The sequence below is a fragment of the Falco naumanni genome, chromosome 1, assembly GCF_017639655.2.
Source record: "Falco naumanni isolate bFalNau1 chromosome 1, bFalNau1.pat, whole genome shotgun sequence".
NCBI lineage: Eukaryota > Metazoa > Chordata > Aves > Falconiformes > Falconidae > Falco > Falco naumanni.
Genome location: NC_054054.1, coordinates 49,710,639 through 49,730,418, shown reverse-complemented (window position 1 = coordinate 49,730,418; position 19,780 = coordinate 49,710,639). Strand labels below are relative to the sequence as shown.

At 37.4% G+C, this 19,780-nt stretch overlaps 1 protein-coding gene across 7 annotated transcripts in view; it reads left to right on the top strand.

The window, feature by feature from the left end:
* SH3TC1 (SH3 domain and tetratricopeptide repeats 1) overlaps positions 1 to 19,780 on the top strand; it is a 59,735-nt gene that overhangs the window by 10,123 nt on the left and 29,832 nt on the right. For all 7 annotated transcript variants that reach the window (XR_005827752.1, XR_005827758.1, XR_005827757.1 and 4 more), the window contains exons 5-16: positions 2,269 to 2,374; positions 4,202 to 4,345; positions 4,937 to 5,114; positions 5,906 to 5,979; positions 6,699 to 6,894; positions 7,741 to 7,868; positions 10,048 to 10,089; positions 11,687 to 13,372; positions 14,056 to 14,236; positions 16,634 to 16,784; positions 18,943 to 19,065; positions 19,349 to 19,499. Coding sequence is in view for 4 of the 7 variants with exons in the window: in XM_040593266.1 (XP_040449200.1) it covers positions 2,269 to 2,374; positions 4,202 to 4,345; positions 4,937 to 5,114; positions 5,906 to 5,979; positions 6,699 to 6,894; positions 7,741 to 7,868; positions 10,048 to 10,089; positions 11,687 to 13,372; positions 14,056 to 14,236; positions 16,634 to 16,784; positions 18,943 to 19,065; positions 19,349 to 19,499 (3,160 nt within the window). In the remaining 3 variants the exon portion in view is untranslated. The remainder of the gene's footprint in view (positions 1 to 2,268; positions 2,375 to 4,201; positions 4,346 to 4,936; positions 5,115 to 5,905; positions 5,980 to 6,698; positions 6,895 to 7,740; positions 7,869 to 10,047; positions 10,090 to 11,686; positions 13,373 to 14,055; positions 14,237 to 16,633; positions 16,785 to 18,942; positions 19,066 to 19,348; positions 19,500 to 19,780) is intronic.

Genomic DNA, 19,780 nt, shown 5'->3' with positions numbered 1-19,780 from the left:
CTTTGATTTATGTCAAAGGAAATCGTGCTTTTCTGATATTTTATTTTCAATTGCCCTCGTATTGACTTTTCACTTAAGTTTCCAGTCACTTTGAGTCATTTGGCATGCAAGTTACCCAGGAAGCCCACTTCTAAGTCAAAGAGGAAGTCTGAAGGAGAACAGCATAAATATTTGATGTCCTAGGGCTAGATGGCCATAGCTATAAACAGCACACAAGAGGGTTGACCAGTTTTTATTGCTGTCTTTCATTTGTTCATATGTAGGAAAGTTTCCCTCTACAACCAATGAGGTTTGCTACACGTATGATTTCAAGTCACCTCTTCCCTCTTGATAGAAAAGCAGGATGATACCATTTGACTTTTGGTGTCCCTTTTTTAACTAAGCCATGAGTTCCAGTCTCCGTTGCTAGCAAGCCAAACACAGAGATCTTAATTAGTTATGGCTTTGACTATCTTGGATGCATGTGTTCCTACACATTTTCCCTTTCATGTGTTGTGAACTCTCCATCACCAGCCTGCTGATTTTGTGGCTGTGAAAACAGTCTGTACTCCTGCTGCTCTGCTCTGGCTTTTGTTTAGGGGGAGATGGAGAAAGGATCAGTAGGAGAAGGAAAACAGCATACAAATAGACTAGATTGGCCTTATTAGAAACAGACTGGGAAAAGGACTTTGAAGGAAGCAAGATTTATAATGATAAGTTTCCTTAGAATGTTGTTTTGATATTCAGCAGTGCATAAAGCCCTTGAGGCTGAGATATTTTAGCATGTGTTGGCAATTTATTAATAGATTTCAGGCTCTTGTTAATATTTAATCTAGTGTAGAAAGGGGCATGTAGAAGATCAAAGCAGTGATGAGGCTTAAGTTGGATATCTCTTTTTCAAAAAGGAATTACTGCTTTAATTTGTTCATGTTGTGTGAATTGAAAAAATGGAAGTTAAACAGAATTAATTCAGAGATCTTTTTAAATCATGACATAATAGTAATAAAAACAGTAGATCAGCTTCATTTTGCTCAATTACAGAAAATGTGTGAGGGAGTTTTATTACACACACACAGGGTTAGAATCAGTTTATTGTTCAGTCTTTGCATTGGTTTAAGATGCATTTCAATTTTGAGGTGATGGGAGTAGAAGGTGCAGTACTGGGAAATGATACAGTAGCATTATACCTGTTAGCTTTGCATCTGATTTATCATCTGAGATGCTGGTTCAGATATTTGTCTCACAAATTGCCACAGTACTTTGTATTTCCCTGAAAGAGAGTAGCCAGTGTCATTGGTGAACCCTGTATTTAAGCTACTAACTGAAGTGCAATCAGACAGTATATTGCCACTTTTTGGCTAGAATCTGTTAAAATGTATATTTCTTTCACTTATTTGAAGGTTTATGTAGTTCTCCCTTTTTAGCATTTCTGAAATTCCATATAAAATCCATCAATATCATTTACAACTATCATTGCTCATCTTTAAGTGTGCCATTTAATGCTATTCTAGCAACACAAACCAGTACAAATGAGAAGGAAAGGCTTTTACTGCATCTTAAAAAACAAACAAAAAAACCACCCCAAACAAACCCTCTTGTATATTTAATTGTCTTAACTATGGAAAGAGTGAACTAGGGAATGACTATCCGATGCCTCCTCTGGAGCAAGACTTAAGTTGCCATGTAGCAGGTTCAAAGTTGCATCAAAGGACAAGCATTTTCATGTGTGTACAGAGTTCTGAGGCTAACCTACAGCAGGCTGTTGTGGATCCTAAAATTTTACAGTGGTTCAAGTGACCTAGAGAAATTTTAAGACAAAAAAAAATCCAAAGTAACAAACAAAGAAGCCCTTTCCACAATTTAATATCAATACCAACATGTCTGGCAAAGACAGTTCTCAAACTTTAAAAAGCTCTGATGGGAGGGTATTCTTGGAAAGTACCACGAGAGGCTTGCCTGGCTTTCACACTAAATAGAGAATGCTGGCTGCTATACATAGATGTGTATGAATCAGACAGCCTGTAGTCTTACCCAGTGATCAGTCCTGAGGTCTTAATTCCTCTGTAAATTAACCTTACTGGAACAGTTGGTAGAATTGGTAAGAAAAAGTCAGATTAAAACTTGGCAGACTATATGTTGTAGGTATGTGTTAAATAACAGATATCTCACGTGGGTAAAACCCTTCTTAATACAGGGCATTTTAGCATAAGCATTACCTAGTGTGAAAGTGTGCTCAGGTCTAGTATAATGGTAATTAAAATACTGGGTTTTATTTATATTTTTTTTTAGGAGCTCTCTGCTAGACTGCTGTCTATTCATAGTGATCAAGACCTAATAGTGGTGACATTTAAAACTTTTGAAGAAATATGGAAGTTTCTAACCTACCACTCGCTGGGTAAAGCTGTTTCACCATACAACAGTTCAATATGCTTTTTTTTAATTCCTCTGCACACAACTTCTGATTGACTGGGAACTTGTTGAACAGGATTTTGAGATTTTTTTTGTATTAACTCCTACTAGCAGTAAGTAATGTTCCTGAACTGGGTACTAGTGATAGGGTTGCAGAGACCCTCTGACCTCCAGGAGAAACCTGCCTTTGTCCCAAAGCAGGTAACAGCTATTGTTCCTGTCAAAGTTAGACACTCCAGAGTCAGACTATATCTTCTTTTTAAGCAATCTATTCCAATCCAGATGGTTTTGTCCTAAAGTCTAACCTGTGTTGCAACTTAAATACATTTACAGATTTTTCTGCTCACTGTAGACATGTGGAAGTCACTCCTCTTTCTTTGTATCATGCTAATACCTATTTGGAGACTTCTAACCCACGCTTCCACTCAGTGTTGTTTTTCACTAGGAAAATCAGCCCTAATTCCTATAAGCCTTCTTCAGAGTGTATTTTCTAGACCTCTTATCATGCTTCCCACTGGACTTTTCTGGTTGTTCCACAACTTTCCTAAATAGCAGTGAGCAAACTGGACAGAGTTGGTAAGGCTTCAGAGGAAATATCAAGGAAAACAAAAATTGCTTCATATGGTGCATGCTTCAGTTTTATTTCTAAATCTGAGCTTGCCTTTTGTGTACAATATGATGCCATTGATTTGAGTTACATTTTTAATATGCTATAACTTCACAGGTCTTTCTTGAAGAATATAATGTGAATTGGGTCTTTGTCTCCATTTTATCTGATTTTTTTTTTTCTTCTGTGTATGGAGAGCTTGTGTGCATTATTATTGAATTTGCCTGTTTCTGTCAGACTAATTTAAAATAATGAATTTTATTTTGAATTCCACATTTGTTATTTACTTGCCATTTTGTATTTTTAAATGTTCCTTAGATAACTAGAAAAAATACTGTTTCACCCAATTTTGCAGCGGAAAGACAATATGATGAAGTTTCTTTTTAGGCAAGGCTGTGGCTAATAGGGAATTGATTCAGCATCTTCTGAATAGCAGAGTAGCACCCTAATCACTGATCTGCCCACCTTTCCTCTTCATCACCACTTTTTGCACAAAGGTTTTGCTAATGTATTAATGTTGGCCCTTTAATTAATACCCTGCTATCTATCCCATACTGATTGATACAGCCACCCAGTTCTCTACCATGCTGATTATGATACAGCAATCCAGATCTCTCTGGAACTCCTAATGTAAGGAGCCCCAGCTTCCAAGATCAAGCACTATCTCCTGATTTACGTGACTGGTATGCAGCAGCATCTCTGTCCCAATGTTCCAGGAGTCTGATGCCCAGGCACAGTATCTGCATAAATCAGTACAGCTGAATCGGGCAACAGAAATTTATACAGAGATTATTTTTTCAGATTATTTCCAGTCTTCTGTTCAGTGGTGCTAAGCACCCGTTGCTCAAAGCTTCCTAGTCGTTGCCTCTTTCAGACTCCAAACCTTTCAAATAGAGCTAAGCTATGGGGATCCCTTGTTAAGGGAGGACATGGTCTGCTTCCTCAGCAGGATTAGGCACAGAAATGTTGTGTGCCTTTTAGGTGTAGTCTGTGAATGCTAAGCATTAAAAATAGATGTAATGCATGTGACTTGATGTAACTTTGTTAATACTATATAGTAAAATTAGTTATACACCGTGGGTTAAGCAATAAAGGAATTATCTGAATGCCCACCCCAGTCTCTGACTTTCTGAAAGGGTGTTTTCTTCTATACTGTAAAACTGTAAAGGAAACAAATTGTTGGGTCTCTTTTTTTTTTTTTCCTAGGTTTTATAAATCATTGCATGGAGAATTTATTCTTAGATCAATCTTTCTGGCTGTATTCTCAAGAGGAAGAAGAAACAGGCATTGAAGTCTGTATAAATGAAAAATCATTAGAGTTGATGTACAGAAGCTTGCTAGTACAGGAAGGTAAGGAAGACTATACATGCTAAGGCTAAATTTAGAGAAGCACCTTTCTTTAAAATCCCCAAATCAAATACTAATGCACCAGGAAGAGAAGAGAACAAACACAGATTGGGTTCAGTAGGATCACAGGGGAATTAGAAAAATTCATGTGCAACCGGTCCATAAATGGATACCAAAAAAATTGGGGAGGGATGCACATTCCACCTTGCTTAATATTATTGCAGAGCCTGGAGACATACAGGAGAGGGATTGCAGATAGCTGCCAGGCTCATGTGCTTCCCCTATAGCATCACCTGCTGCCACTGTCAGAGACAGAGTGGGGCTAGATGGATTGTTGATTACTGCAACAGGAACATGCAGAGTGTTGCAGCAGCAGAAGGCTCTACACTTCATTGAACAGCTCAGCTCTGCTTTTTTTTTTAACTGAAACTAGACAGCAAAGTATGAATATCTGACAATCAGAAATTTCCTATGAAATCGCAGATTTTTTTTTTTCTGATTGAATGTTACTGATGCTCTTGAAGCCAGTTTTAAAGCTTGTATGACACTAAAACATTACATAAAATGACATCTGCTCCACTGCTTTCTTTTTAGGGGCATTTTTTGTTTTATGTCCTGACAATCTAATAAGAAAGGCAATTGCTCCAGACAATGAAATAAACACTCATTGTGAGTCTGGGGCTTTTACTGAGGAAGTAACAGATGGATCTGTGGATGGTGATATGACCGTGCTGTGTAATGCTTCTCTGGAGCCATTGATCCCTTTTCATCAGTAGGTACCTGACCCTAGCTACCTCTTTCATATGCATCTGTTTCGTATGTACACATGTGCTTAGACATAGGTGTCTCTAAATGGTAGCTTGTTATGGAACATCCATCTTCCATTAACACTGAGAATGCATGCTCTATTTCCTTCCATACTACACAACTGAAATTAATCCAGATACTTACAGAGCAGCATTTAAAGACTGTTTACTATCTTTTGAGTTAAATATTTCTGCTTTTTTTTTCCCCTGAGTCTGAAATAAAATCCATGAACACTTCTAAAATAACATAAAGTGAGAATTTTCTTTTTTTCAGGATGCTTGGGAATATGGATAGTAACAGGTGGGGTGCTTGGAAACAAGGATGATCACAGGCTAGCAGTGTTTTTACTCAACACTATTGACAGGAGCCATTCACCTCCTTTAATGCAGTTTGTTCCAAATTCATATCCAAGCTCATAATTGCTATAAAGCCAAAATTACATCAGTGGACTCACTTCAGGAATCACCAGAAAATAATTTATTCTTGGTGTTCTTAGTAATTAAAAAGCTGGTGTTTTTTCTATTGACCTTGGGCAGGGAGAAATAACATGACCTCCTCAGGTTTGTCTGACTCAAGTAATGCTTCCTTTACTACTAAAACACAGCTGTGTCTGAAGTGTATGGAGAGTGCTGAAATAGAAAGAACTGTGGGAGGGGTGCATCTGTTTTCAAATGGATTTTAAAATATTACTGTTATTTTCACAGCACTTTGTGAAGTGTTTTATACACTAACTTGTAGCTCTCTTTCTACTTTCAGATGGTTTCTTAAAAGGTATTCTAATCCTATTGATTTTACATACGAAACAGAAGCTAAATCCATCAAGAAAGTTGGTAAGAAATTCCATTCAAACATCAGCATTAAAAGAACCCCAAATTTAGTCTATGCTTTTAAGACACTCTAAAGCCTATTTTCCCCATTATATTAGGATGGGAAGACAGATTTCAAAATTTCATTGCAATAAAATTAGCGAAAGCATAAATCTCTGCCTAAGTTGAGTTAAACTCTAAAGACTTATCTCTATTTTTGTCTAAATACTGTATTAAGTAGATGCACAAAGTAGTAAAGAGTAAGTTGAGAATGCCTCTAGATTTGATGAAAAATTTTAAAATAAGAAAGTGCACCAATGTAATTACTGTGGATCTTTCATACATGTATTGTTTTATCTAATACTGCCTCAGAAACTAAACTTATACAGAGGTCACTCTGGCCCAAGTTCGGAGCCCTTTATAAGAGGGAAAGTAAGGACTTAAAACTTTTTTGTTGTTGTTGCATCATGAAGGAATTCGCTAGAACTTTGAAAACATTTTAAACTCTGCTTTCTCATGGCTGGAAATGAGGATTTTTATGCTGTTATATACAATTCTAATTGCTCAAACCAAACAAATTGGGTTTGGATGATTTAAATCTTGACAGATCAGATGTGCAACTCACAAGTTCAAGGAATGTCTCTTGCTAGATATGTTGCTCTGCTGAGTTGCTGTTCTATTAAGTGTATTTGTATTGTTAAATAATATTTGCAGATAAAGTAATTTATCTCCTTATTACACAGTAACGGGGTCCTGTCTGGCTGTGATGAATTATGAAAGTATTGTGTTGGAAGAGATGAGTTTCCAGGAAGGGGACAAAATTGAGATCCTTGGCTACTTCATTGAATGCATGGCATGGTTTCTTGGAAGACATGTGTTTACTGGCCAAATAGGTTTTGTAAAGACAAGTCATGTTAAACTGGATTTATCTAGAAATAAGTAAGTGACATATATTTCACTCATACACAAAAAGTGACTCAGTCTCTTGAGCTTTAAAATATACTGAATATTAAACTCGGATTTGAGGGTTTTTAGTGGTGTTTTTTTTAATGACAATTGTCATAGTGTCTATCAGTCAAAAGAAATGCAAAGAAATTGGAATATGAAGTCTGATTAAATGTTGGAAAATGTCCACCTGTACCAGAGTTTTATTGGGAAAAGTTTCTTACTGTTATATCTGGTTCAGCCTGTCGTCTTTGGATCACAGAAGACTATTTTTGCTGGTCGCAGGACCTACATTGAAGCATCCAAGTTCTGTTTTTGCTAGTACCCTCAATTACAGGCCTTAACTTGCTTCAAATGGGGCTCCTTTTACAAATAATTGCTCATAATGCAGACAGAAACCTGTAAAAAGTGTGCATTTCAGCATGCTTTGGCACCATGTAAATAGGCTGCTCTTACTAACATGTCTGGACTGTTCACATGCTGAAACAAGGGTTTCTTAGAATGTTCTCCACCGGTCCATTTGATGTGTAACTTGAAGCATATATTAGAAAATCAGTGCCATAATGTCCTTAGATTTTTGCTTTTAATATATTCTCTCATAAAATGCTATACCATGACATAGACATAAAAATTACTTGCATATGGCAGAAACTGTTAGCTGCATGCATAGCTACTATCCCTTTGTACATATGTTTATAAATGATTGATGCTAATTTTGAAGACAACAGCATAATGTAAAGATTGTATTAGTTTCTCTAACAGGCTTCAATTTGACTGATGCCGTGAGCTCAAGCCAAATTTGCTTTCAGACACCTTCAGAGTTGTTCCTTTCTTTGTTAGAACACAAGACCTGGATTTTCTTGAAGCAGAAGAGCTATCTTTTTTTTCAAAAGAAAAAAATTTAGAAGAAGTGATACATTTGTTAAAACAAACCTCCATCACAGATGTTTGCTCTGTGTACAGAATAGGTAAGTATGAATTTTACTCCTTCTTAGTGCACAAGATACAGGTGCAGTTCCTAGATCCTTGTTATGACTGCCTCTTTTTTAAAAAAAATTTTTTTTCTTGTTTCAGTTTGATTCTAGCCTTTACATCTAGCTTGTAATATCTTGGTATTCAGTTTGATCATAGATATGGCTGTAAAAATCTTGCTGTCATCTTTGCTACTTCCCTGTTGATGCAAGACTTTTCCCAGCAGAGCATTTACAAATCCTCTTTTGTCCTTTTTTTGAGTGTATTAAATAGCAGGGTTTAAAAAACTGTTATTGAGCTGAACATACCTTCAAGCTTTTCAATGTCAGTACCACATTATAAAAGGTGGTATGCTCACCCAAATACTGCTGGCTTTTCATTAGTCTTAAGAAAGGTGGCATAATAATTATTGGCAGCTAATGCAAACATACACCTTTTCATGCTTAATTTAACTTTCTAAAGGTATAGAAAAATAGCAAAATCTATTCATATAAAGAAAACATATACTTTTAGCTATACAGTCTCTGAAAGAGCTGTTATTTCTAAGTGTTCGTGCTTTACATAAGCTAATAGGGATAATTGGGGTTTCACCTTTACAGGCTTAGTGTAAGGTAGTGTAATAGAATTATCTTGCTGAACTGGATCAGCTATTTCTTATCCCATCACAGGCTGTCCTGAGGTGATGTGTATGCTTGCCAAATATCTAACAAAGTTTTATCTCCATTAGTGCCATCCTAAGAGACAGACTTGTAGGCTGCGGTTTGAAAGAAGGTGATGTGTGGGGTTGAGTTTAGTTCTGCAAATCGGTGTGCTTATGAACAATAACTAAAGCGTGTCAGACCTGAGTTGGAAAATGCAACATATGTCAATGGGCAAAACAACTCCACGTCTCACCTTCCTTGCTTGAATGAAAAGCCTGGGAAAAAAAGCTCAGACATCTGTTAGGTGCTAACACAATCTCATGGGCGTAATGGACATACTGCTGGTTTTGCCTGTTGCACATTTTTCACCACATCTCCTCTCCTCTTTAAACTTTATAAGTGCCAACTTCTTTTCACATCTTCCCCAGCTAATGGTACTACCTTTGCCTCTTTTTTTCCTCTTAAACTGAACAATTGATCAATATAACATGACTTACCCAGAGCAAGTGTTTTCAATATTCACTTGATGTTTTGTTGTGTGATCTGAGTAAATGGGTTTTTGATTCCTTCCATCCACATCTAATGAGAAGTATTTACTTATGAGTACTTCCCCAGCTAGATATTTAAAGCATTTGTAAACATCTATGGCGTTTGTCCACCATAGTCAGGAAAACATTTGAAGACAAGAGATTCAGAAACTAGTAAACAGTCAGTGAGAAGTCATTCTTAAAGGCTAGTGAAATGGCTTTCCATCAGCTTAAACAGACCTAGTTCTGTGAACCTCTCCTTTTAGACACATTCTTCATACACTCAGTACCACTTATATTGTACCTAGTGTATGAAAAACAGTGAATATAATCCTGAAATGCAGCATAACAACTGCAATACTCTGAGAAATGTCTTCTACACAAAATAGTAATTCTTAAATGTTCTACGGATGTGCTATTTCTGTAGTAGTCATGTCTACAGAACTTAAAAATAGCTTTTTTTAGAAGGAAAGATGGATACAGGGATTTTTCATCTGTGTCCTATTGGAATGGCCACAAAAGTCTGACACTTAGCTATACAAACTACCCAAATAATTATTCTCTCCTCCCCCCACCCCTTGTGAGTGATGCTAAAACTTATTTAACTAATATTAAGGGCTTTTTATCTCATTTTAGGGGCGGGTTGTGGGGAATGATTGTATCTACACTGTCCACATATTTTAATGCAGTGGTGATGCATCCCTCACGCAGAACAGGTCGGCTTTAATTCTAATTGCATTATGCACATGTCTCCCCACCTTACTGTGCAGTGGTAGGTGCATTATGATAGCCATGTAGAAAGCAGTGAATTGTATCAGCAGGCAGTTATGTCCTTAGGATCTGTTAGCTTTGGGTCAGACTTAGAAATTGCTTCTCTTCTGAATTTCTAGGACACACCCAATTCTTCTGACATACAGAATTCTGAACTAAAAATTAGCCTTGTTTTAGGGAATTTAAAACTGGGAAAGAACTAAGATACCATAACTAATGTGACCTTTTTCTTACAGACCAATTAGAAGAACCAGAATTTCAGAAAGCTCATGAATGTGGTAATGCCTCATATGCATACAATTTTTACGTAAAATTAATGTGACTTCTGATATTATTGGTATCTTTGCCAGCTTTTCTTCTTCTAATGTGTATTCATATTCTAACTTTCTCTCACTGTTTGCTTTCCTAGGTTTTGCTGTAACCCCTTCTCACCAGATTTTGCTGTAAGACATTATGGGTTTTCACTGATATCACATGTCTGTCTTAGACCTTGCTATCCAATTGCAAAATGTATGCCTTATTTTTACTGCTGACACACCCACCACCACCCTTCAACACTCCTACTTGCTTAACAGAGCAAAATACTGTTTATGGGGCATCTGGCAAGTGCTGACTTTGAATTCCAGCAGATTTTCCATCTGCTAGAAAACTTCACCCCATAAATATATTTCCCAAAGGAGATATTTTGATGAGGATGCAGAATTATTTTCCTTTGACATCTATTTGCTAAACTGTCACTATCATTATTTGTGCTACATTTTTCTAAATACCAGATTTTATATTTATGATTCTGCTGAACAGTTTCAGAAATGAGATTCTAAGAAAACTGAGCTCTAAATCTGCAACTTCAATAAGTACCTGTTGATATGCAGCTGTAAGCTTTACACTGACTGTGATGGCAAAATATATGCCTAGTCCCTGCCCTATTATATTGGCTGGATATCAGCGGGAAGACTATAGAAATGACGGCATGTCTGTCTTTTTTATACTTGTAAGATATTCAATGTTGTCAGTACTAGGATAATTTAAATCAATGACTACATCATTCATGAAAAACTTGATAATTTTGAGAATGTTAGTCTGTGGTAGCAGAGAATAAGGGTTGGTATTTGAAAGAAGAAATCTTGTGACATATTACACAGGCATGGCTGGCCATACAGACGTAATGTGAACAGGAGAACATGACCTTTGCAGGCACTCTCCCAGCACCCATGTAAGACTTCAACACCTCTAACTCAGTTACTCATCTCCCATCCCCCAGCAACCTGCCTTAGCTGTCTATCAGGATATAGGCATACCCTTACTCAAATTCACAGTTCCCTTAGACCTTAAAACCATCCAATATCCATGTCCCATCCTTGGGCTCTTTATCCAGCTTGCAGTTCAGACATTGGGTCCTTCCAGATCCTGGTCTTCTGCTTTCCAGCTAGTCTGAATTGTAATTCATTGACAGTTTTCTTTTGGTCATATATACACAGAGAGAATAGAGAATATACACTCAGAATATACTCTTTGAGTATACACTCAGACACAAAGCAATTTGAATTAACATTGGACTTCATTTGGATTAGCGATGGATTAGACATACAGCCTGGCTAAGCAGGTGTACTGATTGGCAGCCTGCTTACATGTGGCAAGGTCCGTTTATCCCCACTCCTCCAAGTTTCCCACACTTGTTCCTCTCTGATCCTTCTTGATCTTCCTCTTTCTCCACCTTTGGCTTGTCTCCTAGACATACTAAGAAACTGCAGTATATGTATATCATGGCTTTTTTAACAGCATCTTCTACTGATAAACGTTTTTGTTAGTCTATTAAAGATCTTTGTGTGTATGCACAAGTGAAGTTGTGATCTGTAATTTATTTTTGAATTTCAGAAATTCCACATTCACATTCTAACACAGGATCCACTAGCAAGAATGGCAAGATAGAAGAATTCCTGAAGAACTTCAAGAATTTGGAGGCCACTGAAGCAGAAGAGGCAACTACTGAAGGAGAGGATTCTGCTGGCTCTCCAAATAAGGAACTCTTTCCTCCACCTGAAGGACCTTGCTTCCAAATATGTCAAGATGATGTCCAAGCATCTGACATCTTGGAGTCATTGTTACTCTTCTTAAATAGGAAAGAGTATGAGAAAAACTTCAAAAGCCTGTATGATTTCTCTTATCCATTTATCAATAGCATGTTTTATGGGTTTTCAGAAGAAGAAGAACTGGTTAGTTTTTTCAGGTTAGCAAGAGAAGCAGCAAAAAAGGCAGGTATGTCCTGGGCACTGGCAAGGATATGCTTTCTCTTAGGCAGGCTCAGTGTCAAAAAGCTGAAATTTTCCCAAGCTCGGGTGTATTTTGAGGAAGCATTGAGAGCAGTAGCTGGAGGATTTAGTGATTTGTACTTTATAATTGCTCTTTATACAAATCTAACAGTCATCTACTTGACACAAAAGAACAAAGAAAAATGTGCTCATGTTTTTGACAAGGCTACATCTCTTCTCATGGGAATTCCCAACTACATTTGCAGTGCTGACCTGGAGTCAGATATTCTAAAATATGCTCTGAAAAGGACAATTCTGAGCCAGAACAAACATGCAGAGGCAAGGGCATGCTTTCTACTGGCAAAACATTACAATGTGCACAAACAGCATGAAGAGGCACTACCATTCTTGGAAAGGTTTCAACTGTTGCTGAATGACTTGGGTTTACAAAACAACTTATCAAACAACTGTTACTTCAAACTAGCGGAGTCCTACAATGAGAAGTGTTTGCCACACATTGTATTAAGTTGCATAAAGGTTGCCTCTTCTCAGAGCTCCAATACTTTAATGGATTCCTTGAAAAGGATTGATTTAGTCATCAAAAATGCTCCCAAGCTCGGTGGCCTGAGAAAACTCAGACAAATACTCCCATCCCAAATTGCACCTTACCTCATACAAGCACTTTCCTCTGTGTTTACTAATGAGCAGCAAGAACTATGCAGCACTATCTATCTTAGCTTAGCAAAACTATACAGTCATCACAAACGGTATGGAAAAGCCATTGTTTACATGATGAAAGCACTGGACTTTGTTTCTGCTAAGCCAGAGGAAATTATTAACTATTTGGTCTCACTTGCTTGGCTATACATTCTTTATAGGCAATATGATGTGGCTTTAGATGTTTTAAATGCTGTTGTAGAGTCTTCATGGAGCAATTCTCAACAGCTAGGGGTTGCTTATAATATGCTTGCTATTGCTTTGAAAAGAACAAACAATACAAAAGAAGCTGCTGAAAGCTACTACAAAGCACTGCGTCTCTCCGAAGAGACTGATAAAGCTCATAACCAAGCTATAGCCCTGGCTAATTTTGGGGCACTCTGCTTGCATGCAGCAGCCAGCAAGCTGGCAGAACATTATTATATCAGGGCAGTGAAGCTATTCTCAAAACTTCCAAGTATGGATTGTGGCCAAGACTTTATCCAAGTCCTCCTTCAGCTGGGATGTTACTATGTTGGTGGAACTCAAAGAGAAAAAGGAAGGTTTTATTATGAATGGGCTTTTTTAGTTGCAATGGAAACAAGTCATCTGGAAAGTAAGTATTTTTTTCTCAAAGTTAGGAAATGTACCCTTTAGGAATGTTTGTTTTATAGGTATATTATTGTTGTTCCTTAAACAACATTTTATGTCCAGTTATGTGACAGCTATTGAAGTGATTGAAAGCTTTCCTCTGTCCCATAATGGTGGAGAAACAAATAAATGTTGGCTTGCTCTTCTGGTGCTACTTAGGTTTGTCAGAAACAATAAAGAAAACGAAATGTTAAAAAAACCCTAAATAACTTAATTAGTAAAAAGTTCAGAGATTTCTATGTTCAATAATATTTACAGTAGTTACGATATTATCGGTAGTACAGACAGCACCAGACTCAGATTTAAAGGTATGAAAAAGATCAGCAATCTGGATTACTTTTGCATAAAACAGTTGTATTTAGAAGACCCATGCTTTATTTATTTATTCTTTCTGCCATGATTAAAGCAGCTTATACATACAGGTAAGGTGTCTGTTTTATTATTTTACTTAGGAGATAAGTTTGAAGTAACCTGTAGCCTTTTTTAACTTTGCTTGCAAAGAAACTGGCCGTGGAGTCTCCTTGTTATGACTTATATTGTTATTCATAGACTGTACTGTGATTTGTGAAACAGTAAGAATGAATTATTTTAAAACTAACTTAACTTTCATTTCAAAATAGAGATTCATGTTAGTATTTCAAATCCTAGGTCAGCTACAAGCAATCAAACTGCTGTGTCAGTTCTACAGTACAGTTGTTCCTGATGAGGCTCAGTGTGTCATCTACAATGAATATCAACTATCTTTAGCTAGAAAGATGTCCAACAAAGTTCTGGAGGGACAAATTTTGGAAACCATTAGTCAGCTGTATTTGTCTTTAGGAACAGAAAGGTAAGACACGCTAAATGACTCCACTTTTATTCTGATTGTAACTGTCCTGCCATGCTAAAGGATCTCAGTTTGTGCAACAGCAGAATATGACTGATTCTGTTTTCTCTCTGCTTTGCCAACATGCTTTATCAGAATTGAAGGGTCCTGTGTTAATGGAGACTACTTTTGTCTTCAAGTAGCAATCATCTTTCAAGGGAGACAAGATGTTCAGGAGCGATTAGCACCACTTCAAGAGCCAAATTATTTTTTTAAAATATATGTAAATATGTTTTAAGAAGTATTATATGTTACGCAAGTCTTGACAACTGCTATAGCTCTAGAATTATTGCTGGCAGGTGACTTGTTTGCAATTATTTTATATTTTTTTAAACAAAATTTTCTATTGGAAACCAAATGACAGATCAGACATCAAATTGTCCCTATGTAAATTTCCCTCCTTGAGGAAATCTCATTTTTCAACGTTTGCATATAGGCTTTGTGCTTATGTAAAACTGCTTAGTGTTAGTTTCCAGCAATTTCTTATTTTCAGACTATCAATTTTTTGTTTTGCTTTATTGAAAAAACAGACTGCACAAGTCAATTTACAGTAACTAACAGGTGCTGGGGAAACTTACAGGTTTCGCTAGACGATTTAAAATGTTCTTTTTAAGGCAGCTTTGAATATTTTCTTACCGCATGTCACTTCTGGGAGTCACTTTAGGTTCAGGTATTTTCAAGCATCCTTCAGTAAGGATGGAAACAATATCCTCAATTGTGGAAAGAGAGTAGATGCTTATTTTAACTTTTAAGGAGCTGAAGTCCCAGCATCTACCTTCCTAGTATGTCACCTAATTTATTTTGCTTTGTTCACTGCTGTTTAATGACATAGTTGATGAACATCCTTTGGAGAGGCTGAAGACAAAGGAGTTAGTTAATATTTTTAACTTTTTGGATTTTGCAGAAGGATTTCACTAGTTGGAGAAGCTGTGGCTCTGTGTGCATGTAGTACACAGAATTTACATGTCCCAGGAGCCTGGCTCCCAGATGTTGGCTGTGTAACCTTAGCAGACTACTGGCTAATAGCACATACTCAATATGGTATTAGACCATAGTATCACAGTGTTCTTTGAGTTAATAGCCCTGAGTAATGATATGTGTCTATGATGAAGTAATGAAAACAGCGATGTCCTTGGTGTCACCACTTCCATTGTAAATTACTGTGGCCAGGCCAGCAGATGCAGCCTGACCTGTTCCAGCTGCTGTGCTGGGTTATGAATTGTTATATGCTTCTGCCTGCTGCAAAAGCGAAAAATCTGTAGGAGGGATGGAAGTAGCATTCAGTAATTGGGCTGAGCTGAACTATTTCGCCTGTCTTGCCTTTCCTCATGTTAACAGCTTGTTAGCAGAGAGAGGACTGAAATGTCAGGCTTATTCTGTAGATCTTTACTTCCTTTCATGAGTACAAAAGGAGGGACAGGTCTCTTCAATTTCTGTAAGAATCAGAAAGTGGTAAAAACTTCTTTTTCTCTCAGATGAGATACTTTATTGAGACAGAACTGAAATCTTGATAGAGTGAAATATGTGGGAGCACATTACTTTTACATTTGTTTTGGATCTCTTTGGAGGTCTAAGCAGGGTGTTCTAAAAATGCAGTGTAAGGATTCACCGTAACTGCAGTTCATATGATATATCAACGTTTGTGTCTTCTGCTTGGAGGAAAATGCATCAGGACAAAGTAATGGGAGTCTAACACAAGACAGAGAAAGATGTACCAAGTCTGGGGCTTCTGTGTCTGGTATAATGCAGCATAAGCTCAATCAATCTGACAGGTCTTTCCAATGAAGAGTATGACTGCACTTCTGAAAGCACAGTACCCTTACACTTAAAGTAGATTGCATTGCCCAATGATAATTTAGGTGCTTCTAGAACTAGTTATGTCGTGTCCTGTTCTCTTCCCCCCTCCCCTTGCCCCACCCCAAGTTTTTCTACAACTGCTGATTAGTCTGCTCTAGTTTCTCAGATGCCTAGGTGATCTTAGGAAGAAAAAAAAACCTACAGATGCTATTCCTTTCTGAGGTTTCTAGGGAAAAGCCATAAATGATAGAAGAGCTAAAGATGAGGAAAGAGTTTTTACACCTGTTGCTACCCTGAGGCAGGGGAAGGACACATTAAACTTAACTATCCTGAAATAATATAATGTGATAACAATCTAACAGGAAACACAGACTGAACAAAAAAAAGGAAGAAGGCGGTTGACTTTGCTAGCTACTAGTGTAATACAGCTGTAGAAATTATAATTGTGCTTTGAATAGGAGAAACAGATTGTCTTTTTACATTAACATAAAACTTTTCTGACTATGAAGAAAACCATTTGTAATTCTGAAGAAACTCTGTGATTAGCAGTTTTCCTTGTTTCAGGGCTTACAGGTCAGCTCTGGAATATACCAAAAGAAGCCTTGGAATATTTATAGATCTCCAGAAAAAAGAGAAAGAGGCATATGCTTGGCTACGGGCAGGAAAGATATATTATTTTCTGAGGCAGAATGAGCTTGTGGATCTCTATATTCAGGTATGTCATCAACACTTACAGGCACGCACATGTTGTCAACATGGTGCAGGTGGCTTGGTAAAAGAGTAAGTAGAAGTAATTCAATAGAACAATCCCAGAGATTTTGCTAACTGATGTTCTGAACATACAGTAACACCACTAAATGTAATGCTTAACAGTCAAAAGTCTCAGCATTTTCCATTGGTGCTCCATTTTAATCTGTGGCTTGACTCTGGAAAGATTTTGGGCAGCAACCTTTTTTTAGTGCCTGCTCTGTTTTATTCTGTGTATTTCTTCATCATCATCTACCAATTCTACAGCACCACAGCAATCAAACCACATATGCATGCTATACGCTGGTGGATAACATAACAATCTTAGCATGCTGGCTTGTGGGCCAGATCCCCAGGAAAACAACGTAGCTTCTTCAGGAAGCATTTCCAAAGCACCTAAAGCTTTCCTTCTGTGCCTGTGATAGCATGGCACAGAGCCAGGTCAAGCTGCTGCTGGCTTTGCAACACTGACACCAGAGGCATGTGGCTTGCACACCTCAGACCCACTGCAACCAGCTAGGACCTGCTGCAGCTTCTACTGCTGTGCTAACACAGATTGAAAGATGACCTGTGGTGGGGATCTAGCTCTTGCCGCTGCTGCAACTGGATGATCTGGAGTGTTTTTAGAGCTGCACTGCAGCCCAGATAAGACTGTCATCTATATGGTTTTTAGGCATTCACTGTAGTATTTGGGAAGTTAGTTTCTTGGTTTTGTAAAGGAGTTAAAAATACTTCTTTACCATTATAAGGGAGAGTGCTGCCTTGAAGGGCAGGATATATGCAGAACCTAATATAGTAAGATCTGAGTCTTGTCTGGTGTATGACTGGTACCAACATATAACATCTAAATAAAATAATCAGACACCTGTTTTTAAGACATTTTAAAAAAAATCTACAAAGCAGGAAAACATAGGAAACAAGTTCATATTTAGAATGTACTGACACACAATATATGAGGCTGCTTTGATTGATTTCTCTCTCAGTTATATTACATTTTTGAATACTTACCAGCAAAATGGAATAAATGTGTTTACAAGAAGGGACTGTGCTATATGCCTGTTATTTCTTTTTCTTTTACTAAATCATTTTAGCTGATACCCCCAAGTCAGTCACCTGGTGGTACAAAAGCCAAATTAGCAAGTGGGATGATTTTCTCTGCTTTATTTCCACCAAAACAAAGAATAGGCCAGGGACACGCATATGTATTCTACACTGTGCATCTATAGAACTTAGTATTTAGAGCAGAGAGTCAGTGCCTGTCCATGAGGAAAGTCTCAAAGCAGGAATCTGCCCACTAAAAGGTTGACCACTGTGCCAGTAATTTGTGGAAGTCATCATATCTTAACTTGCATGTAAAACATCATTGCTACAATATGATGCAATGGATTCCTTAGGTGCCTGAAGCCAAAATAGGTGGAAAAGGTTCACTGCTTTTGTGCTTAAGTCGAGAGCTGGACTTGTATTAATTGAATGCAATTTGAAAACTAAATATCATCAAGCCAAAGCAAGATTCTCGATCTTGCTTTGTGTAAAAAGTCCCCTTTCTCATTACTACTTATCCTATCAATAACTGAGTATCCTGTATTCTTGCTTTGGGGAGGATGCATGCTGCCTCTCATGAAATCCTTTCTTCTAACATGGGCTGTATTTTTTTATTTTTTTTTCAGAAGAACAGGATAGCGGAGCTGTATTTATTTACAGAATTCACAGGCTTTTAAGTCTGCACTGTTAGTAATATCTAACTTGCAATTGGAATTTATTTCTATGATGTTTGCTCTAATTTGAATTTAACATAGCAGGTATCAAATACGCTGTGTTTTTAGGGTGCCACGTACTGACAAAGGTAGCAGGATATTACTGCTAGAAAAAGGGAGAACTGTAATACTATGTGTGCCCAGGTTGTTACTACTTTGGTAGCTGCCACTGGCTTGCTCGAAGAGAGGGTACCAAAAAACAGAGCATGGGCCCATCAACTACAGCCTTTCCCATCTTATAATGATAAGAGAGGCCTTAATAAGATGATTTTTTTTTCAATTGCTAATGCTTATGATTTTTTTTTTTTTTTTTTACCAAGAAGTAACCAAGATTTATATTCTTTCTTTCCCTGTCCCTTGTGTTCTTTTCAGGTTGCTCAGGATGCTGCTCTTTACACAGGAGATCCAAAGTTAGGAATGGAATTGTTTGAAGCTGCTGGAGACATATTTTTCAATGGTACTTGGGAAAAGGAGAAAGCAGTGACTTTCTACAGGGTTTGTGCAGTTTTTCTCCTTCATTGATAGTTATGTACCTTCTTACTGTAGCAGGTATTCTACAAATGCTGAACCAAAAGGCGAACCTCTCAGCAGTTTATAACCTATTGGAGCTGAGTACTTTATCATGGTGTTAGGAGTTGAAACAGGTGGTATCTATTGTGTGTAAGATATGTTATAAGCAAGGTGCAAAATGAAACCTGAAATTGCTTGACATAACATGAATGGAAACCTGTCAATGTGCCTGTTGGGGTTCAGCCTAAGATGGTGTTTTGCATTTCAGGACAGGGCTCTTCCACTTGCCGTTCAGACTGGGAACAAAAACACTGAACTCAGATTATGCAATAAACTGGTGGAACTGCTGGTGAATCTGAAAATTTATGAGGAAAGCCTGGAATATGCAAAAGCATCTCTCATGCTCAGTGTAAAATTAGGTAAGACCAACCTGAATTATAGTGGAATATGACTGATTTCTAAAATACAGCAGAAGTCTAAAAAGTTGTCTTCCTTTGAGTTCAGTCAGATTTCTTGTCAGGGTTTCATAGCAATACTGTCATTGCTATTTTTGCCTCTGTTCGAGAATGAAGAAGTTTATTACTGCCTCTTCTAACTCCAAGTTCATATGGAAAAACCTTTGGTAGAGCACAGAATTAAACTTGGAATTCCAAGTCCAAACTGAGTGTGCTTCTAATAACTCAGATGTAATACTGATGAG